The sequence below is a fragment of the Panthera tigris genome, chromosome A3 (genome assembly GCF_018350195.1).
Source record: "Panthera tigris isolate Pti1 chromosome A3, P.tigris_Pti1_mat1.1, whole genome shotgun sequence".
NCBI lineage: Eukaryota > Metazoa > Chordata > Mammalia > Carnivora > Felidae > Panthera > Panthera tigris.
In genome coordinates, this window is record NC_056662.1 from 117,624,954 (window position 1) to 117,648,220 (window position 23,267).

Below are 23,267 nucleotides of genomic sequence, written 5' to 3' on the forward strand. Positions count from 1 at the left end.
GGATTCCTCATCTCTCAGTCTGTCTTCTTCTGGGACTGCGCCGAGTAGTTACTTTCACTCCAGCCTGGCCCGGCTCGCCACGCGGCAGGCAGCCTTGACCGTTAGGCAGGCTTCCAGTGCTCAGGAACTGCAACCAGGCCTGGGCGCGCCGCACACTCGAGGCTCTAGTACGGGCCCCTTGGGAATCCGCGGGGCGCGACGACCATCACCGCGCAGGCGTCAATCTTCCTTTCTTGACACTGCAATTCCCAGAAGGCCACGCAGCGTCCCCTGCGCGGCTAAAGCCCAGGAGCTTCAACCGCTCCGAAAGGGCGCGGGACTCTCGCCGCACTGCATTGTGGAATACATAGTCTGAGAAAACGTCTTCGGGCACAAAGTCCCCACCAAACTCACGTGTTTACCTTGTGCACTGGCGGCCGGAGGGGCGGAGGCGGGGGGAGGGGGAGGGGAAGGGGGGGGGACAATAAAGAGTAGCTACCAGATTTCGTCATAAAACCGCGACCAGACAGGCGGCGCCATCTTCGAACTTGGACTTCCGGAAGGACTTTGGTGAGGGTGAGTGTACCGCAGCGGGGTGTGCGGGGGCCCCACGATTCCTCCTCCTCCTCCTTTTCCCATAGCACTAAGATAATGGGAACCAGCTCCCGGCTCCTCTCTTCCCTCTGCACAGCATCGCGATTTCCAGCCCCCGCGCTGCTGCAGAAACCATCACGCTCCCCACCTCCTTCCCTGTAGTGCAACCGGACATCCCTTATCCCTGCTAACCATGGCTCTTGCCTTCTTTCTCGACGCGGTGCGGGTAACACGGCATCCTGTGCTCTGGCCGCGTCGTTGCTAACATTGCATTCCTCGGACTCAGCAAACCTACAGTAGTCCTCGGCCTCAGAAAACTCAGGGCTCGCCCCCAGCCCAGGCTAGGGATGGAAGCTGCCTTCACGCCCATGACTGAGGAAGGGCAGACGGTCACCCCTAGAGTGGTAGCGGGTCATTCTCATTTGGCTGTGTCTCATTTTCCTCGATGAGGCTCTTTTAACCCCGGGGTTGTGCCCCGCGCGCTGCAACCCCATTGGCGCAGCCAAGGGCCAGTTATGTTTCCCTCCTAGTCCTTTTATCCCGCAGCAAGTTGCCTGACTGCTGGCGAAGGCAGAGGTGGCGACTTCAGCCCCACCCTAGTAACTCACTTTGTTAGAGAGGTGTAGTGTTTGGCGAAGCCTCTTCGCCCTAGTGGCATATCGTTACACACACTTCAGCCATTCCTGTGCCTTGGTTACTTTTTGTCATCCCTTCTTATCAAATGTATTGTTTTCTTAGTAGTTTTTAAAAATTGGCTTATTTTTAAAATTTAAGTGCTTTAGTCCGAATCTAAGCAAGAAAGATGAAACCATGGGTTTCATGGACTAGAGTTTTTTATACAAGTTAAAAACACAATCAAAATAAAACTCATTTTTGTATCATTTAAAATAATCTTGCATATACCACCAGCTGTACCATAGGAACACTTTGGTATTAGACCAAACAGTGTGTTTAAAGTAATTCTATAGTTGAGGAACTGTGTTAACTAATCATTTTCCTTGATTAGGGAAATCCTGGCAGCCTTGAAGCAGCATTCCAAACAAGTTGAGGTGCAAATGTAAACTTTTATAAACTCTAGCAAAATTTATTAAACATCCCTTACTTTACTTATGTCTAGAATTTGTATTATAAAATCATAAATGGAAATTAACCACCATACCCTGCTGCTGCCTTCTAGAGAAATGAATTCTTGAAGGGATTTTTGCACCTTGAGAAGGTGGTCATTCAATCAACAAAGTTTAATTATTGCACTTACCATGTACCAGGTTCTGGATTCAGTAGTGAATCAGGCAAGATCCTTATGAAACTTTCAGGGAAGATACATATGGAGTAAGTGAATACCCATACTTCTTATTATCGTAAGAAAATACCACATGGACTAAAGAGCTACATTTAAGATTCAAAACTAGAAAAAGTATTAGAAGAACATAAAATAGGGTATGTTTATATCAGTGGGGTAGGAGATGCCTTTTTAAGACACAAACAAGTCATAAAGGAAAAGTCGTAAAGGAAAAAAATTAACTCAGTAAATATAATTTCAGTTTAGCAAGAAACGTTATAAACAAAGGTTTTTAAAAAAATATTTTATGGGGCACCTGGGTGGCTCAGTTGGTTAAGCGTCCGACTTCGCCCCAGGTCATAATTTAAGGGTTCGTGGGTTTGAGCCCACGTCGGGCTCTGTGCTGGCAGCTCAGAGCCTGGAACCTGTTTTGGATTCTATGTCTCTCTGTCTCCAACCTGCCACCTCTTGTGCTCTGTCTCTCTCAAAAATAAATAAACATTTTAAAAATATATTTTATTTTTATTTTATTTATTTTATTTTAAGTAGGCTTCACATCCAGTGTGGGGCTTGAACTCACACCCCTGAGATCAAGATTTTCACGCTCCACCAACTGAGCCACCCAGGTGCCCCTAAACGAAGTTTTTTTTAAAAGTAGAGACAAAGTATTTGCAACATAAATAATTCCACAGATCAATAAGGAAAAGATTGCTTTGTACTATAGAAATATGGGCAAATTATAAGTACAGGCAATTCATAAAAAAAAAAAATAGATGTCCAATATATAAAAAGAAGTTGCTAACCTCAATCATTATCAGGACAATGCAAATAAATACAATAGGGAAGAATTCTTTCATCCATCAGATTGGCAAGGGTGTGGCAAAATGGGTACTGATATATGGTTAGTGGGATTACAAATTGACTTTTGTTTTGGTGAGCTGTTTGCAGTATCTATTAAATTTTGAAATGTGTATATCCTTTAATCCAGTACAATAATTCCACTTCATATCATTATTCTGGAAAATAATTTCTCATTAACGAAGAGATCTGTACTTAGATATTTATTGCAGTATTGTCTGTAATAGTGTTGTGATTCAGTTGTGCATCAAATGGGGAATATCCGAATGAACTATAATTCTATGGAACACTGGATAGTATCTAAGAAGAATGAGATATGTATTTGTGCACTGATGTGGAAATTCTTTAAGACATACATAGAAGTTCTCTTAACTGATACCTATTTAACTAGCTCCCTGTGTTAACTGACATTCCCCATTTCCTCTGTAAAGCATACAAACTGATGTTCATGGCACACTGCATACCTGAAGCCTATAGACTTTTCTCCTATAGGCCTGGTCACTGTTCTCACTGGTGGAGTTGAATGCTTGCCAAGAATCATTGTGATGGTCCTCAACATTTTTTATGTCAGTTAATTTGTCATTATATTTATATAATTGTGATATATGTTTAAATTTTAAAGATTTTGAGTATGAAAGAATTACTGTTTCTATTAAAACTAAGTTGTAATGTGGCAGATAAACAGGTGCTTTATTGTTATTCTTTATATTCTACACATATTTACAAGTATTCTACTTCAACTAAAAGTATTATAAAGACAACTCAGAAAAGAAAGGAAACTAAGTTGATCCCTTGGGAAAGGCAAAAGAGGTACATTTGCAAAGAAACAAAGAAGCTTATGGGTGTGGGTGAGACAACTCTAAAAGACTGAGGAAATTTTGTAAAGATCTGAAACTTTATTGCACTTGAATTGCTTCTCAAGAAAAGACAATGTTTCAAGAAAGGAGTGATCAATAGCATCAGTGCTGCTAAGAGATCAAGTTAAAGGAAACAGAAGTGTCCACTGAATTAGTTGACACAGCAGTTATTGGAGGCTTTAGCTTCAGTGATGAGTTGGAAGGCAAAATCCTAGTCAGAATGAAGCAGGGTAATTAAAACATCACGTGCAGAGAACTCTTGAAAAGTTTGTGAGAGGGAGGAGGAATATGGGTTAAAGGGTAGTTGTATGTGTGTTAAGATGAGAATTATTTGACATTACTTTTTTTAATGTTTATTTTTGAGAGCGAGAGTTCACATGGGCAAGTGGGGTAGGGACAGAGAGAGAGGGAGACTCAATCGGAAACAGTCTCCAGGCTCTGAGCTGTCAGCACAGAGCCCAATGTGGGGCTCAAACTCATGAACTGTGAGATCAGGACCTGAGCCAAAGTCAGACACTTAACTAACTGAGCCATCCAGGCATCCCAGTAATTACAGACATTTAAATGCAGTTGGGGAGGCACCTGGCTGTTTCAGTGGGGCACCTTAGATGCACACATGGAAAAGAAGGATGGTTGGTTCATCCAGGGCTTAAATTTTGCCAATTTTGCAGAGCAAAAAGATAAGAAAGGAACTTCACAATATCAACAAGAATCTGATTCAAATAAAGGAATCTAAGCTAGATAGGATGTGGCCAACACAGGGAGAAATTGGAGAGATCAATAGATAGTGACTTGATATGGTTGGAGAATAGATATAGATTGTAGTTGAGCACTCTGGCTGTAAAGATGGGAGGTTGTGATCAGATAGTGGGATGTCTTTGTGATTTTGGAGGTTAAAAGGTTTTGTGTGATGACAAGGTCCAGTGTGTGACAGCAAGTGAGTAGCAATGGTTTAGCTGAATGTTCTGAGCTTCAAGAACAGTTTTTACAAGACAGGGAGAACTCTTGGTCTAGAAGTGGCATTGGAGACGAATTGACAAGATGCTGATCCCACTTTCTACTATGGGGTAGGTGGGACATGAGAGAAGGAAAAACCTCCACTGAGAGCCTGGAAAGATAGAAATTTCACTTCCTGGAATTTTTTTCCATCCAAAATTTTGAATATGATTTAGGTCTTGCCAATTAAATGTGCTCTTGAAGAACTCGAATTGAACTTCAGTTTAGAGAGGAGAGAGCCAGGCCAGGAGGCAATACATATTATTGGTTCAGATTGTGGCAGTGGTATGATTCTGGATCTGGGAGCCAGAGAAGGGTCTTTCCTGTTCAGTTAGGTCACTTTCTGATCATTGCAGAGGCAATTCATGGAGCCATCAGCTGTGGCAGGAGCTTCGTGATTTGTGGGTGCCTCCTCGTAATCTGAAGGGCTTTGTGAAGACGCAAAGTGCTGGCCCCATCCCAGAGTTTCTGATTCAATAGGTCTGGGATAGGACTGGAAATCTGCACTCTAACAAATTTCCAAGTGATGTTGATGCTGCCTGGACCACCACAATTTAGGTACCACTGGTGTGAACCATGTAATACCCTATAATAAATTCCTTTTAGCTGAACTGGCTAGAGAGGATTCTGTTTTGTGCAGCTGAAGCAGGACCGATAGAGAGGTCAAATAATCATTTTATTCATGTCTTCCTGTCCTTATCTACTTGATCTGTCAATGGTTAAAAGAAGTAGTTCTTGTATTTCCTGAAGATTTTGCTTTGTTTTGATGCTGTCATTTGACGTCTAACAGTTCATGACATTTATCTTTTATATAATTTGAAGTTTTATGACAAAGTATTCCCTCTTTGTCTCGTTTAATACTTTCCCCCTGAACTCAACTCTGCTATTACCAAAACTCCTCTATTTTCTTTGTGCTTACATTTACCCTATATATTTTAATGTATCTTTTGACTTACAGCTCTTTGAGTTCCTTTGTATTAGACATCTTTTTTTGTTAAGTTTATTTATTTATTTTGAGAGAGAGAGAGAGAGAGCAAGTGGGGGAGGGACAGAGAGAAAGGAGAGAGAGAGAATCCCAAGCAGTCTTCGCACTGTCAGCGCAGACCCCAGTGCGGGTCTGGAACTCACAAACTGCAAGAACATGACCTGAGCTGAAATCAAGAGTTGAATGCTTAACTGACTGAGCCACTCAGGTGGCCCTGTGTTAGACACTCCTTCAAAGCATATAGTTTGGCTTTTTAAAATCAATCCAAATCTTTATTCTTTTTTTTTTTTTAAATGAATGGATTGATTTTTGGTCATTGTTATACGTATCTTTATCTTCTTTGTAGGTTTTTTTTTTTCTTTTCTTTTTTGTGTTTCTTTTATTTTCAATCTCTTATTGTACAGCCTTTAAAACAATTTTTTTTTCTGGTTTCTGTGGTCTGCTGGGTATTTTGGAAGCAACAGAGTATACTGCCTTTAGTTCCGTTAAATATCTAAATGGTATTAATAGCCCTTTACTTCTCCAGTTACCGATCTTAGCAGCAAAAGCAGGATACTTCTTTGTCTTAGTCTACTACAGTCAGAAAATTCTTATTTTTACATTGCAGGGCCTTTCAAAATTTTAAATTAGAGTCTGTTTTATAGTGGTAGTTACCACAGTTGTTTAAACTCAATGTGTCACTGGGTTAAATGCTTACTGCAATCTTTATACCACAGCTTCTCCATGAGAAAGTTGTTGTGTTGCCTGGGTAGCTCAGTTGGTTAAACATTTGACTCTTGATTTTGGCTCAGGTCATGATCTCACGGTTGGTGAAATTGAGCCCTGCCTCTAAGCATGGAGCCTGCTTGCGATTCTCTGTCCCTCTCTGCCGTTCTCCCCCACTTGTGTTCTCTCTCTCAAATAAATAAACTTAAATAAAAATTTAAAAACCTTAGAAAGTTCTTTGTATTGATTTGTCTTTCATTGGCTGAAGTAGGTCTTCAAGTTGATTTTTTTAAAACTATAATTCCTAGAGACTTGCATATTGAGAATACCATCCTGTTGCCTTTATGTGAATGATGTCTCAGTTAAGTAAAGAATTCTCTTGACCCTCTTTGTGTTTCTTGATCTGCTGGCATCAAATGTTTCCGAGAACTCTGAGGCTGACCTGATGTTTACTTTTCTCTTTGTGGGAGAAATTTAGTATCTTCACTCAAGTATTTCTTGGTCTTGATGATTCTTTATTGACTTTTACTTGCCTTTTACACCTTAAGCTCTTCTGATTGATAGACCAGGGTCTTCATTTATTTCAGGAAAGTATTCTATTTTTTATTTCAGGAAATTTTCTTCTGTTAAGTGGTTTTTTTCCCTTTTCTTTTCTTTTATTTTCTTTCTTTCTTTTTTTAATACTTCTGTTAGCCTTTCCTTCTCTCTTGTTTAGGAACATCAGTTATTCATGTGTTGACTCGTTGACTCCCTCCATCCTCTTTTTCATCTATATCATCTCACTAATCACTTTTATCTCTTTATAGCAGTACAGTTTTCAACATTTTGCTTCTCCCCTGGTTTTCATTTCATTTCATGATGATCTTATCCATTTTACTCAGTTTCTTTCCTTATGACTGCTCAGTCTCCACCTCCCCATTGTCTTCTTTTATCTCTTCTTGGATCCACAGTATCTTTTTTTTTTTTTTTTAAGTATTATACAGACATTTTTTGTTGCAAATTTTCTTCTGTTTTCTGGAGGCTTTCTTTGAAAGGATACTTTCCATCTTTTTTCATTTGTTTGTGTCCTTTTGATTCTTTCCGTAGTATCTGTGCATAGATTTCATGTGGATCCTTTTTATTACTAACTTTGAATGGAGTAGTTCTCTCAGGGCTTGCTATTTACTAAAGAACAGGGTAGATGGATACTCATTGACCTCTATTTATGTTGGCGATATAACACTATGTCTTTAGCACAGTGTTCCTTAGCACCTGAGTTAGAAGATTGGCTATTTCTAATATATTTCTAATATGTTTAGACTGTAGCTTCTTTAAGAGAGACAATTGGGAAGTTTAATTTGTATATTTCCTATGGTCTTTGTATTAACACACTTTTCAGCTGAGGCCAATGAATTATTTATTCTTAAGGCATGTACAGACCTATGGGGGGGTTCCTCCTGGGATTTGAGGTATTTCTCCCTTTTTGTCATAAAAAGGTATGTTATTCTAACCAAAAACTGGGCCCTTGCAGAGTTCTGTGTTGCTCAGCTTTTTGGTTTGGTGGTCAATGCTTTGTTTATCTCTGTCAGTTTACTTTGGTCCATGGTGACACAATTGATTTTCTGAGTTTGAAAAAAATGAAGATTTGTGACAATTATTTAGTTCATTCTTTTTTTTTTTTTTTTTAAGATTTTATTCTTAAGTAATCTCTACACCCAACATAGGGCTCAAACTCACAACCCCTGAGAGCAAGAGTCACATGCTCTTACCTACTGAGCCAGCCAGGAGCACCTTTAGCCCATTCTTCAATGTGGGAAAGGTCTCTTAATATAGTAGGATGTTCCTTAATTGTCTCATAGCTATCCACCTCCCCTATTCAGGTGAAAGATTGATGGCAGGCCACTAGATAACTCTTACGTATAAAATAAATTTGTTCCTTAACTGGTATTCACAAACATGGATTAGCTCTGGGCATCCTCCTTCAATGCGGTCTAAATTTTATGTATTTGGCAACTATTCTTTATAGTCTGTTTTAGGAAGTTGTGGCCCTTCCCTGGATTCATAACAGGTGATTTCTTTCTTTCTTTCTTTCTTTCTTTCTTTCTTTCTTTCTTTTTTTCTTTCAATTTTTTGAGGGGAAAGGGGTGATTTATTTCATTGGGCTTTAGGGAAAGGAGTTGGATAATTGTTCATTCACTGCATTATCCTTACAAGAAAATGTAAGAGCTTTAAATTGGCTAAGCAATATAGTGTTTGGCACATAGTAAGCATTTAATAAATAAATGGTAACTTTCTTATTATCCGTTCATTGCCAGGTCCACTAGTGTGTAGGTTCCATGAGAGCAGGGCCCTTAGCTGTCTTGCTTATTGTCATACTCCCAATTCCTAGAATAGTGCCTAACACAGAAGATGTTTAGTAATTATTGTTAAATAGTTCCCCCGGGGAAGTGGGAGGCGGTGGGTGGGATGGGAAGAGAAAAGACAGGAAAGTAGAAAAATCTGAGCCAGTGCAAATAGCTTTTGCCTTCTCCTCACGTATATGTCTCTGTGCAGGGACAGCCATTTTAGGGGGTGCTGATGGATACCTGCGGGGTCGGCTGTGTTGCCCTGGGGGAGGCCGGCCCCGTGAGGAACATGACTGTGGTAGACTCTCCTGGACAAGAGGTGCTAAACCAGTTTGATGTCACGGCCTCTTCAGAAATAACCAGTGCTGAGGCTTCCATAGAGATGTCTTTACCTCCACCTTTGCCTGGATTTGAGGATTCTCTTGATGAGAGCAGGCTCCCTCCAGAACAAGAAAGCTTCTCCAGACTTGAACAGCAAGGTATGTACCTTGTCCTTTAATCTTTTAATCTCCCCATGTTTAGCTTCAGATGACAGAGAGCAGGGTGAGCTCACAGGATCTTACCAACCTGGGTATGGTATAATCTCTGCCAAAGAGATTTGAGCTCTGGTCCCGTCTCACAGACCCATATTCTTCTCTACAGATCTTTCTTCAGAGATGTCAAAGGTCTCAAAACCTAGGGCCTCAAAGCCTGGCCGGAAGAGAGGTGGTAGGACACGGAAAGGCCCCAAAAGGCCCCAACAACCTAATCCTCCGTCAGCCCCTCTGGTTCCTGGTCTCTTAGATCAATCCAGCCCTCTATCTGCCCCCATGCCTAAGAAACGAGGTCGAAGGTCCAAGGCAGAGCTGCTACTGCTGAAGTTGTCCAAAGACCTAGATCAGCCAGAGTCTCCACCTCCAAAGAGGCCCCCTGAGGACTTTGAGACCCCTCCTGGGGAACGACCCCGCCGAAGGGCTGCCCAAGTGTAAGGATTGTGGGGCGCAGCTCGGTGGAGGGGGGGTCGGGGTGAAGGGAATCAGGGTGGGACAGATGTTGGAGAGCTGAGAGGCTGTGGTGAGGCGTCAGGTAAGCAGGGGTAACGTCTGGGTTCTGGGGACTTGAGCCATCTTCTAGCTCTTACCGCAGCAACTTTTGCCTGTTGCTAAGTTTGTCTGTCTAGGAGGTTGCTTTTTGTGCCTTGTATCCTGTCACCTTTTTCAGTTTCCTCCAGGTCTTCGTTGCAATTTTACCGCCCAGTATATATCAGTCTCTCTGTGACCTTCCATTCTTCCCTTGGCTCTTACTGATCTCTGTGGTAGAGTGAAAGTGCTTTTGGACTTAGAGTTGGCAGATCTGGGTTCACATTCCACAAACATGATCTGAGTCTTATCTTGGCCAAGTCCATAACTTCCCTGGATCTCTGGGTCTTTATCAAAGGGGAAGGGAAAATTAATAGCTGCTTTGCAGGGGTCCTTGGGAGGATCCAGTGAGATAAGAATCAGCTAAGTATCTGGAAAAGGGGCTCTCAGTTAAGTGTCTGTGAGTATGGCTCTGACTCTGCTCTGTGCCACAGGGCACTTCTGTACCTTCAGGAACTGGCTGAAGAGCTCTCAACAACCCTGCCTGCTCCAGTGCCCCGTCCCGAGAGCCCCAAAGTGAGCAGCCCTGCCCAACCAAATAAAAGCCAGCCACAGGCAGCCTGTCAAGGTGGAGAAGAAGAGAATAACACTGCACGGGATGAAGACTTTGTTCTCCAGGTTGAGGCTGAAGATGGAAATGAAAGCGAGGCTCCAAGCGAGATCTCATCTGACCCCGAGCCTGCGGTGCCTCGGAGCACCCCACGAGGATCCACTTCCGGGGTAACTGAATGAATAAGAAAGTAGGGAAATAGGAGGATTATTAGGGGGTCTACAGGGTGCCTAGTAACTGATGGCCAAAATAGGTGAAGGAAGAAAGGGACACCCTCAAAAACAGGTGGGGCGCAGGGGGGCTGCGGGTGTAAGTACAGGAGATTACTCATTCAGATACCGAGCATCTACTCTGCACTAGGAAACGCATGTGACTGCAACAGCATTCTGCCTAAGTCCACAGTGTGATAGGTGCTTCACCGGGACTGAACACAGTGCTTTGGGCGTGTAGAGGAAGGTAGTGAACTACTCAGGCTTCCCAGAGAAGTGACGGTTGGGCTAGGTCTTGAGAGGTGAGTGGCAGTTTGCCAGAGGGATTGTTTTTCCCAGAAATTCCCGGGACAGGACACTAGAGCAGGCAGGGCTATTGAGAGCTCTCAGCAAGTTCCCAAGGGTGCAGAAGTGCCCAGCGGGACCTCGGAGGGTCTAGGGGAGAGCGCTGGGATCAAACTCGGGAGGATGGCCGGACGACCACTGGAAGGAGCCAACACAGGTGTTTGTACGTTTGTTGAATTGTGGTAAAATATACCACATAAAATTTGCCATTTAAAAATGTACGATTGAGTGGTGTTAGCGTGTCCTTGGTGTTGTGCAGCCATCACCACCACCCATTTCCCAAACGTTTTCATCACGACACACAGAAACTCTATACAACAAAGGTTTTTAAGTAGAAATATAATTAGTTAGGACAATAGGTCAGTCAGCAGTGGACAATTAGAAGACAGCTTCAGGTATCCAGGTAGTAATAGGGAGCGTCTGAATCAAGCCATGAAGCAAGCGAAGGTGGGGGACGGATGCAAGAGACGTTTGAGACAGTTAACAGCACTTGGCAGTCACAGGAAAGGAAGGAGTAGGAGTTTCTAACTTAGATGGTACTTTCTTGTGCTGGACTTCAGGACAGAGGAGCAGTGGGGGAGGGGGGTGGGTGAGCAGTGAGGCGATGAGCTCACTTCCTTTTCTTTTGAAATTTATTTTTTTAAGTTTTCAAAATTTATTTTAAGAGAGAGAGAGAGAAAGAGCGAGCGCGAGTTGGGGGAGGGGTAATGAGAGAGGAGAGAGACAGAATCCTAAGCAGGCTCCACACTGCCAGCACAGAGCCCAACATGGGGCTTGAACCCATGAACTGTGAGATCATGACCTGAGCCAAAACCAAAAGTCGGATGCCCAACCAACTGAGCCACCCAGGCATCCCTTAATTTTTAAATTTTATTTAAATCCAAGTTAGTTAACATATAGTATAATAATGATTTCAGGAGTGGAATTGTGATTCATATTTACATATAACCCCCCATGATGAACTCACTTTCTGACATGTTGAATTGGCCTGTGGGCCATGGGCCATCCTACTAGAGATGTCTGGTAGCCAGTCATGTATGTGAGATCAGTGCCTGCCTTGTCTCAAGTGCAACATTTAAGGGAGTCCCAAACCCTCAGTAATCAAGAAAAGTATTTTGATGCAACATTTTAAAAAATAAAAATTGAGGGGTGCCTGGGTGGCTCAGTCGGTTAAGCGTCCGACTTCAGCTCAGGTCATGATCTCACAGTCTGTGAGTTCAAGCCCCGCGTCGGGCTCTGTGCTGACAGCTCAGACCCTGGAGCCTGCTTCGGATTCTGTGTTTCCCTCTCTCTCTCCCCCTCCCCTGCTCATGCTCTGTCTCAAAAATAAATAAGAACATTAAAATAAATTTTTTTTAATAAAAAAAAATAAAAATAAAAATTGATGCAACAGATTTATGATGAAGAAAAATATCAAGGTTTTAAATAAAGACAGGAACTGTATTACTGATTTTTCCTTTTGCTTTACGCTCTGTAATATGGCTTGGGATCACTGTAAAAGTCTAGAATTTGTAGAGAAGCTGAAACTGAGTAAAGCTTACATTTTCTAAGATATAAACTTGATAATCAGGCATAATGATGGAAGTCAAAGCTATGGGCATGGGGTGAGATTACCTGGAGTGTGTGCAGGGAGGGTTGAGGAGAAGACAGAGGGACTCGGGGAAATACCATCATCAACTAAACCTGTCAGAGGAGGGAGAGCCTGCAGAGGAATATTAGAGAGGCAGGAAGGAACAAGGAGACACTATCCCATAGGGCAGGAGTTTGAGGAAGCGAATGTGAGTCCTCTGAACCAAATGCCATGGAGACGCTGAGGAAGGTGAACAGAAAATACGTAACAGGTTCCAGGAACCTGGGTGGCTCAGTTGGTTGAATGTCCTAATTCTTGATTTCGGCTCCAGTCACGATCTCACGGTTTGTGGGGTTGGGCTCCGCGCTGATAGCACAGAGCCTGCTTGGGATTTTCTCTCTCTCTGTGCCCCTCCCTCGTGTACACTGGTGCATGCTGTCTCTCCCCCCCCCCCCCAAAATAAATAAACTTCAAAAAAATAAATAAGAAAATACATAACAGGTTTTGCAGAAGGTGAAGTCCTAGTAATGGTGGAAACATCAATCTTTTAAGACACTGACAGGTCAGAGGCTAGAGAGGAGGTAGTACCAAGAAAAGTAAAAGCTGGGAAAGCTGTCTTCCGGGGACTTTCTCCAGTCTGTAAAGTTCTCTCGCTTATGTTTTTTTTTCCATTTGATCCTCAGAAACAGAAGCCACACTGCCGGGGAATGGCTCCCAATGGCTTACCAAATCACATCATGGCTCCAGTTTGGAAGTGCCTCCATCTCACCAAGGACCTGTGAGGCTTGAGGAGGGGGCTGGGGATGCGGGGGTGGTGTTGGCGTGCAGAGGACCTTCTAGAAGTGGGGCCATGGGAAAGAGGGAAGGCACTCACAGGGCAGGACACTGAAGACATTCATAACTAAAAGGTACCGCTCTAAAGGCAAGAGCTCCAGAGCCGTGCTGTCTGACATAAGCCACTAGCTGTGTGTGTGGCCATTTAAATGTAATTTCAAATTAATTAAAATGAAATGAAAAGTCTAGTTTCACAGCTGCACTAGCCACATTTCAATAGCCACTTACAGCTAGCGGCTAATGTATCCGTTGGACAGCACACATAATAGATCCCTCCCATCACTGCACACAGGTTACTGGACAGAGCTGCCCAAGAATTTCTCTCCTCCTTCACTAACGCTGCTTCTGTCCCTCCAGCCGAGAACAGAAGCACTCGTACTGGGAGTTTGCAGAGTGGATTCCGTTAGCCTGGAAGTGGCACTTGTTGTCTGAACTGTAAGTTAGACATTCTGAAGCCGAGGAGGGGGTGACACTCCTGGGATCAGAAGAGGGACAGGAAATCCTGGGGTGGGTGAAAGTCTTCCACATTCATGCTCTTTCCTTTGCCTGCCCCCAGTGAGGCGGCGCCCTACCTGCCCCAGCAGGAGAAGTCTCCACTGTTCTCTGTACAGCGTGAAGGACTTCCTGAAGATGGCACACTCTACCGAATAAACAGGTGAAGATTGCATCTCTTTCTGGTTCTAGGAGATAGAAACAGGACAAATGAATGTTGAAAGGGATGACATATTGGCCCTCTTCTTCCCCTGATGCTGTTCCAGTTGGTCCCAGGGTGGGAGGCCTTGCTAGACCTGGTCAACCCAGGTAGTTTGCAGTGCTCATCACTGCTGGCCAGACTGAGGGCAGCTACGGAGATGGAAGGTCAAACCCGTTTACAAGGTCACATCTACTCAGATAGACCTGGGCACACTGGCCCTGGAGAGCCCTGTGGTAAACCAGAATGCACAGCCTGTCATCTTTGAAGGTGAACTAGAGCTAGACAAGCTTTGGAAGGAAAGGAGGAAGATACAGATGGTGGCTAAGGACTATTGTCACCTGTAGAATGTTCTTGATATTCTGGCCCTTGCTTAAGCTAGTTCATACCAGCTCCAGGTGGAGCTCCCATTCTGTCCTCATTACCTTTTTTTTTTTTTTTTTTAAAGGCTTAATTTTTTGGAGCAGTTTTAGGTTCAAAATTGAGAGGAAGGTGCAGAGATCTCCCATATACTCCCCTGCCCCCATACATGCACAGCTGCCCCATTATCAACATCCCCCACCAGAGGGTACATTTGTTACGATGAATGAGCCTACATTGACACATCATCACTCAAAGTCCATAGTGTACGTCAGGGTCCACTCTTGGTGTTGTACATTCTTTGGGTTTGGACAAATGTATAATGACATGTCTCTGTCATGATGGGATCATACAGAGTAGTTTTGCTGCCCTAAAAATCCTATGTGTTCTAGCTACTCATCCTCCCCTCTAATCCCTGGCTATCACTGATCTTTTGACTGTATAGTTTTGCCTTTTCCAAAATGCTACATAGTTGGGTTCATACAGCGTGTAGCCTTTTTCAGGTGGGTTTCTTTCACTTAAACGTGCATTTAAGGTTCCTCCATGCCTTTTCATTGTTTGATAGCTCATTTATTTTTAGTGCCATGTAATATTCCATTGTTTGGATGCTTATCCATTCACCTAATGAAGTCCTTATTACCTTTTATTCATTCCTTTCTTCATCCCATCTTTGACTTTTCTCTAGATTTAGCTCGATCACAGCACACCCAGAGCGCTGGGATGTGTCCTTCTTCACAGGGGGACCCCTCTGGGCTCTGGATTGGTGCCCAGTGCCAGAGGGGGCATCAGCTTCGCAGTATGTGGCCCTCTTCTCCAGCCCTGACATGAATGAGACACACGCACTGAGCCAGCTTCATTCGGGTCCCGGGCTGCTCCAACTCTGGGGCCTCGGGACCTTGCAGCAAGAAAGCTGGTGAGGTGGGGCTGGAATGCTGCTGTGGGAGGGTGGTTGAGGAGAAGGATGGGGCTGGGCAGGGGCGCTGGGGCGCTTGGATTGGGTGGAGATGGGGCAGAGCACAGGCTCTGGCAGCCCTAGGCCCCTTCTCCCTACCCATTCTCCCCATATGCTTTCTCTCCTCAGTCCTGGCAACAGGGCCCACTTTGTCTATGGGATTGCTTGTGACCATGGCTGCATCTGGGACCTCAAGTTCTGCCCCAGTGGAGCATGGGAACTTCCAGGCACCCCTCGGAAGGTACCTCCCTGTTGGTTGTGGTATGCTCTAGGACTCAGAGTCAGAGCAGAGAGGCCCTGCGAGTTCTCAGAGGAGACAGAGAGCGGTGGATGGAGTTTTCCCGGCAACCCCATATCGTTTCCAGGGGCCAAAACCTCAAAAGTTTTCTGAGAGGCTCTGAAGGCAGCAAGCCTCAGCACAGATCTGGTCTCCCCCTCTAGGCTCCTCTTCTGCCCCGATTGGGCCTCTTGGCTCTTGCCTGCTCAGATGGGAAGGTGCTGCTGTTCAGTCTGCCCCATCCAGAGGCTCTGCTGGCTCAACAGCCCCCAGGTGAGTAGTGCAGCAGGCGAGGGGGTGGTGCTGCTGCAGCAGGGTCTGTCCATCTCCCCTGAAGCCCCTCCTGGCCCAGCCTCTAGGACCAAGCCTTACTCGGCATCCTACCCACTCTGACTTCACACCTTTTGTTCTCCACCTGTCTCTTTAGCAGTCTGCAAAAGGGGTACTCTCTCCTGCAGTCTTCTCACTGGGCTCTTTGAGCATACCCCCTTTCTCCCCCTTGCCTGCTGTGTGCTCTCAGGCCCTCCCCTCCTGCTGCCACAGCTTATGTGCTGAGCGTGATCTCCCCTGATCGCCTCTGCCACACTCTTCTCCTTCCCTCAGTCCCATACTCACCTCTCCTTTCTTCACATGTTTATGTGTGCCTCTCCGTGTACACATAAACACCCTCTCTTCATTGGGAAGAGAGGGAGAGAATATAGAGCTGAAGATGAGCAAGAAGAGGAAGGGGTTAGGGAAAGACATCTCCTATTTGTCAAACTTGATTTTCAACTGTCCCGAGTATTTAAAGAAGAGGGCACCCAGTTTTGAGCCCCGAGAAATGCCATACTTGGTGGTTTGGTGGAGGAGGGGGCTGAGGAGGGAATAGGCAGTGAGGAAGTGAAGACAGATGCGTAGACGATTCTTTCAAGTAGGTTGGCCGTGAAGAGGAACACATAGATGAGGGTGGTGGCTGGAGGTGAATAAGGGGTAAAGGAAAGGTTTTGTTTGTGTGTTTGTTTTATTGAGTTAGGAGACTATGGTGCATGTTTACGTATGCATATGAGAATGATCCATTAGGGAGAAAAAGCAGATCGCTCAGGAGAAACGAAAGATAACCAGATGAGCAAAGTTCTGGAAAAGGTGAGAGAGTAGGGAGAGAGCAGAGTGGAGCAATTAGTCATTCTGATAGGAGGAAGGACACGCTCACTATAAGAGGGTGGGGGAAGGGGATGGGGCCAGGTAGAGGTAGATTCATCAATGTGCTGGTGGAGAGATGAGCATAAGGGAAGGTCATCGTCAGATTAGGGGTGCTGATGTAAGAGCAAGGCAGATCAGGACTTCAGTCCTCTGTTCTCAGAGCATCGCTCTTCTTCCCTCACAGATGCAGTGAAGCCTGCCATCTATAAGGTGAGTGAGGAATCTGCTACCTTAGCCAAGGCTCCATCTTCTCGAGCCTCCCTTACTGATTCCACAGTGAGTCTCCTTCTGCCACTGAAAAACCCCCATCCTGCTGGATTAAACACTGATTTGAGCCTTTGTGGCAAATGGTAGGTATTCCTAACCCTAGGCCCGGCTCTTCTGTCTCTGCAGGTACAATGTGTGGCGACCCTTCAGGTGGGGTCTATGCAAGCTTCGGACCCCTCTGAGTGTGGTCAGTGCCTTAGCCTGGCCTGGATGCCCACCCGGCCCCACCACCACCTGGCTGCTGGCTACTATAATGGTAACAAAACAAAACAAAACATAAGGGGATGTTGCTATTTAAAGTTTATATATGCTTATTGTTTTTTGGTTGTTTCTTTTTTGGTTCAGTGTTGGGCATTATGTTCAAGCAATGTAAAAAAAATACAAAGAAGGAAGAAGAAAGTCACTAGAAATCTTTTCAAAAAACCATAATTAAGAGTCGGTGAACATCATTTCATGGAGTTCTGTATGCGTATATAAAGATAAAAAGATCAGATGGCGAGAGAAAGAATTCTATGACCGTGGGATCATTCTATGTATTTTAAAAATATTTTTTAATGTTTTTTATATTTGAGAGACAAAGAAAGAGAGCACAAGTGGCAGAGGGGCAGAGAGAGGGAGACAGGATCTGAAGTGGACTCCATGCTGACAGCAGAGATCCCAGTGTGGGTCTTGAGCTCATGAACCATGAGATAATGACCTGAGCTGAAGCCGGACGCTTAACCGACTGAGCCACCCAGGCGCCCCCTATATAAGCTGTTTTAAAGATTTTGTTTTTAAGTAATCTCCACACCCATTGTGGGGCTCAGACTCACAACCCTGAGAGCAAGAGTCGCACACTTTACCCCCTGAGCCAGCCAGGCGCCCCTTTATAAGCTATTTTAAATGAAAATGTATGAAATTTAATTACACTTTAATTTTATAAAAGAAAAAGACTGGAAACTGAAAGATGGGCTAAGCTTCCCATAAATGTTCCTTCACCACAGAGACATCCATTCCTTCGGATCTTCTTGAGGTTAAAAAGAGGGGGAAAGAATGATAAAGAGCAGTCCAGTAGTTGGAGTTATCAGGTGACAATTTCATGGTCAGACCTCATCAGTAGCCTCAGCCTACAGAGGTCAGGAAATTAGCACTCTCACGCTTCTTGCTGGCCCTCTCAGTCTTCTCAGTGTTTCTTTTGGTACTGTGATTTTTCATCATTTGCATGCTGTCATTGTTGATGCTGTTTTGCTGTCTTGATTCCCAGTTATTTTACCTTAATTCTGTATTGAAATGATCATGTGTGTCCACCGTCCGTTCACCTCAGGCTGCCGTTGTTGCCAAATTACTGATACGGCTCAGCTGGAGTTCATGGCCAATGAGCTTTTTCTTTTTTTTTTAATTTTTTTTTTTTAACGTTTATTTATTTTTGAGACAGGGAGAGACAGAGCATGAACAGGGGAGGGGCAGAGAGAGAGGGAGACACAGAATCTGAAACAGGCTCCAGGCTCTGAGCTGTCAGCACAGAGCCCGACGCAGGGCTCGAACTCACGGATCGTGAGATCATGACCTGAGCCGAAGCCGGATGCTTAACCGAGCCACCCAGGTGCCCCTGCCAATGAGCTTTTTCAAAAAAGGCTCAGAGGTGCTACGTTTCCTGAGTTTTTAGCTACAAATATTATCCCCAGCTTTTGTTGATTAAATTCTTACTGTTCCTTAATTTCTTTTCTTTTTATCAGAGTTCTACTTTTGATTACCTCCTCCTCCGCCAGCCCGGTCAGGGGCAGCTTTTTGGGTCAGCAGAGTTCGTTTCTATTTCTTCGTTTGTTTTCTGTTTCTCCACATCTTGTTGCTTTTGGCTCCTTGCCTGTTCTCTTTGTCTTAGAGCAGAGTTGGCAGACATTTCTCTAAAGGTCCAGATAGTGAATATTTTATGTCTTGTGGGCTGTTTGACCATTGTTGGAACTGCTCAACTCTGCCATTGAAAACTGAAGGCAGCCATACATGAGGTAAACGAATGGGTGTGACCATGTTCCAGTCAGACTTTATTTACCAAAGCAGGCAGCAGGCTGTATTTGGCCCAAGGGCTGTAGTTCGTCAACCCTTGTCCTAGAGGGTTTATGCCTTTTAAAAAGCCTTTTGCTTTTATTTAGTAGGGAGTCCAGGCTACTGGTGTATTCAGTCCAGCTGTCAACTGCAAGTGCCACACTAAGCTATTATTTTTTTGTTGATGAGAGTTGGAGCTAAAATATCACGGAGGGAATGTTGCCTAGATCATCATGATCCACATATCCTTTCATAAGGGGGTCACATCTGAGGGTAAAAGGCAAAGGTCCTAGGAACCCAGAGGAAAACATTAGAGCAAAGAAGGGAGAACTTGCCTTTATTATCTACACATTCTATCCCTACCTCAGGCATGGTGGTTTTCTGGAACCTTCCCACCAGCTCACCCCTGCAGCGGATACGGCTCTCTGACGGCTCCTTGAAACTCTACCCTTTCCAGTGTTTCCTAGCCCATGACCAGGCTGTGCGTGCCCTTCAGTGGTGCAAAGCTAACAGGTATGGGACAGGAGAGCTGTGGTGTGGGAGGTGAAGCCTGGGCAGGCTGATGCTCCCAGCCTTGCTCAGATTTGATCTGCTCCCTTTTCTCCCCTCTTTCCACAGTCATTTCCTCGTCTCTGCGGGAAGTGACCGCAAAATCAAATTCTGGGACCTTCGACGACCTTATGAACCCATAAACTCTATCAAGCGCTTCTTGAGTACAGAGCTGGCCTGGCTGCTCCCCTACAATGGTGTCACTGTGGCTCAGGACAACTGCTATGCCTCGTACGGCAGGATACACATAGGGGCTCTGGGACAGGCCCTAAGGGTTGGGGTACAAAGTGTGCCAGGTTGTTGTGGGGAGAGGGGAGTTCAGAGTTGGGCACTGAAGGAAACACTGAGGTAGTCTGCATTCTGGAAGGAACTGGGGAAGGGAAATTAATCCAATCTTGGAAAAAGGAAAGTGTTTTTTTCTTCCTCTTACAGTTATGGACTCTGTGGAATTCATTATATTGATGCTGGTTACCTTGGTTTCAAGGCCTATTTCACTGCTCCTCGAAAAGGCACTGTCTGGGTGAGCCCCCGTCTTCATTACACAGGAAAACGATTACTTTACTCACCTGCTGGTGGTCAGGAAGAGGCAGTAGTTTTGGATAGAAAAAGAGAGATGTATGGTAACTGTATCATCAGGGATAAGGGTTATGCATAAGCTCATTTGTATGTGTGTGTGTGCCCACCTCAGACTGTGTGCAGTTGTTACCAGTTCACAGAACTGAAACAATGAGTGAATGAATGAATGAAAGACATCTGTCTCTTCTTATTAGAGTCTTTCAGGATCCGACTGGCTTGGGACAATAGCTGCGGGAGATATATCCGGGGAGCTCATTGCAGCTATATTGCCAGATATGGCACTGAACCCAATAAATGTCAAGCGACCTGTAGAGCGAAGATTCGTACGTATATGAATATTTAATGGCAGCACCATCTGTTGGGTCCTAATCCACGTGATCTCCTAAATTAGAACTATAAATTAACAATAGGGTACAAATTTGTATGAGGTCTCCCAGACCTGAAATTGTCTCTGGAAGTCTTTTTTAATGTTTATTTTTGAGAGGCGGGGGGAGGGGGAGGGAGAGACACAGAATCTGAAGCAGACTCCAATCTCTGAGCTGTCAGCACAGAGCCTGGCGCGGGGCTCGAACTCACAAGCCGTGAGATCATGACCTGAGCTGAAGTCAGATGCTTAACCGACTCAGCCACCCAGGTGCCTGGTCCCTGGAAATCTCAGCACAGAGTTGTACACAATCTTCTCTACCTTAGTGCATCTGAGCATATGTTCAAACATATGACCTTCTTCCATCTTTTAAGTCTCTCCTACCCAAAATCAATTTTCTCTTTTACTTTTATTCCGTCTTCAGTATTATGGAACCTAATGTCAGGGTCTCCTTTCTAGCCTATATATAAAGCAGATCTGATGCCATATCAGGACAGCCCTGAAGGTCGAGACCGTTCTGCTTCATCGGAGGCCCCCAACCCTCCCAAGGCTCGAACTTACGCTGAAACTGTCAGCCATCACTACTTGCTGTTTCAAGACACAGATTTGGTAAATTGAGGCCAAGAGAATGAGTGTGGCATTTGAAAAAGTAGAAAATGTTAGTCCTGGTATAGTAGGGCTTTCTAAGGAGTTGTAGCCCAAAGATGCGAGACTAAGAAGCCCCTGGCTTTCTCTCTCTTGTTGTACTCCCCTCCCCAGGGTTCCTTCCACGATCTGCTCCACAGAGAGCCAATGCTGCGCATGCAGGAAGGAGAGGGGCATTCGCAGCTCTGCCTGGACAGGCTGCAGCTGGAGGCTATCCACAAGGTAAAAGCCTGGTCTCATCTCCACATTTCTTCACTCTCGTTTCCTCCCAACTCTGGACATATGATCAGTGAAATGGGCAATGAACACATAACAGAGACAGCTGAGAAGGGAAAACAGCTCTGGCGACCTCATTCTGCAAAGCATGATAGACATTCCTCATTTCTACCTCTCTCACCCCATCGTGGTCTTATCCTTTCAGATTGTGGCCCTTTTTTTTTTCCTCCTGTTACAGCTACGACTCACCCTAAAGCACCAACTGTGAGCATCTCTCTTTTGTTTTCTGTTCTCTGCACAGGTCCGCTTCAGCCCAAACCTGGATTCCTATGGATGGCTGGTATCTGGGGGACAGTCAGGGCTGGTTCGGATCCATTTTGTCCGTGGACTCACCTCACCACTGGGCCACCGTATGCAGCTTGAAAGCCGAGCCCACTTCACTGCTATGTTCCAGCCGTCCTCCCCTATCAAAGGGCCCGGCTTCCCTCCAACTAGCCATCGCCTTCTGCCCAGTCCCTAGTCGTGGTCCACACAGGACCTTTGGAATGAAATCTGCCAGGAACAAATGGCCCCCAACCACAGGGCCATAGGAACTGGGGTCTTCCTGGATAGTGACGCTGCCAGACCTGGACCTTTAGACCTGCCTTGCCAGGACTCCTTAGATACCTCTCCTTCCACAGACTCTGTCATCACAGGCCCCTGCGGGCAGGGGGGCTCTCCCTCCACAAACTCTCAAGGCTCCTCCACCTAAAACTATGGCTCATGAGAAACACTCAGGCCTGACCTAGGCTTGGGAGTCAAATTGCTCATATTGAGCATATTGTGAAGTGGGTAAAGCTGAGTAAAGGTACTGGGTGTTTTTGAGACCACACGTGAGTGGGTGTTTGGAGAACTGGAAAGGGTATCTGTATGAAGGCTCCTGTCTGACTATATTCCAGGATCCAGTATTACTGCCTTCTCAACTTCCTCTTCAAAGTAACCAACACACAGGCCCATGAGGGGTGACAGTAATTTATTGGATTGAAGCAGCTTATAGTACTTCTTTAACTGAGGAACACCACAAACGCCCTACCAGTAGAACAGTGGCTCAGATCTTACTTGCTCCCGCTTATGAAATATTCCCAATCACTGGTCGTCTGACCTTACTCGAACACTCCTAGGCAGTCATGTTTTAAAAAAAATCTTCCTTTATATCAAGTCAAAGAGTATACTTCTATACATTTCACCATGATTATTAGGAAATCTAGTCATTCTTCCCTGTGATTGCCCTTTTAAATATTTAAAAATAGCTATCATGTGTTTCCCAAGTCTTTTCTTCTCTAGATTAAATATCTTCAGTTACTTTAACCATTCTTTACACGTCATCATTTTTGGTCCTTCATGATCCTGGCACATCGTTGAGTTATTAAACATGTCTAGCTGCTTTATTTCAGCTCTCCAGATAGGTGTTTAGAACCCAAATACAGTAATGTGTTGTTGTATCTCCTCTTGTTAGAGTCCTCTTGTGGGATGCTGCAGACTCCTAGGGACTGCAGTACCGCCTCCTAAGCAGAGAGAGACCCCAGCAATGAGAAATAGGCAAACTACAGTCTTGGAATGTATAGGAGTACAATCAAGTTTGGGGTGGAGGGGAGGGAGGAGTCAGATGACCTCGGAAGATAGAAAGAAGTACACAGCCAGCTCCAACTGAAGGGAGTGGAGATTAGTCTACCACCTACCTGGAACAAAACCCTCTGGCACTGTAGACTGGTTGGCCAAATATCTGAATAGCTTTCTGCCTCTTGGATTTGGGAATTTATCGTATGTCAAGAAGAAGAAAGGAATCAAGCAGTTCCAATTTCCTTCCTGTACAGAAGAGGAAACAAGCTGGAGGCAACCAGACTATTAGCAGCAGAGGGACCACAACCCATGTCGGTGCAAAGGAGTCCAGTCTTCTACCGTCCCATTGTGATCAGGCTCTGGTAGT

At 44.8% G+C, this 23,267-nt stretch overlaps 1 protein-coding gene across 1 annotated transcript; it reads left to right on the plus strand.

Annotated features, from left to right (window-relative positions):
• The first annotated feature begins 459 nt into the window (after window positions 1-459).
• Window positions 460-22,648, plus strand: GTF3C2 (general transcription factor IIIC subunit 2). Its single transcript, XM_007088893.2, has 19 exons — window positions 460-555; window positions 8,786-9,056; window positions 9,220-9,541; window positions 10,130-10,415; window positions 13,053-13,147; window positions 13,561-13,638; window positions 13,760-13,858; window positions 14,940-15,167; window positions 15,336-15,447; window positions 15,648-15,756; window positions 16,847-16,872; window positions 17,056-17,185; window positions 19,320-19,464; window positions 19,570-19,731; window positions 19,933-20,020; window positions 20,271-20,399; window positions 20,900-21,049; window positions 21,200-21,307; window positions 21,603-22,648. Exons 2-19 carry the CDS (start codon window positions 8,810-8,812, stop codon window positions 21,819-21,821), a joined length of 2,733 nt encoding a protein of 910 aa, XP_007088955.1. The 5' UTR covers window positions 460-555; window positions 8,786-8,809; the 3' UTR covers window positions 21,822-22,648.
• The last annotated feature ends 619 nt before the right edge of the window (window positions 22,649-23,267 follow it).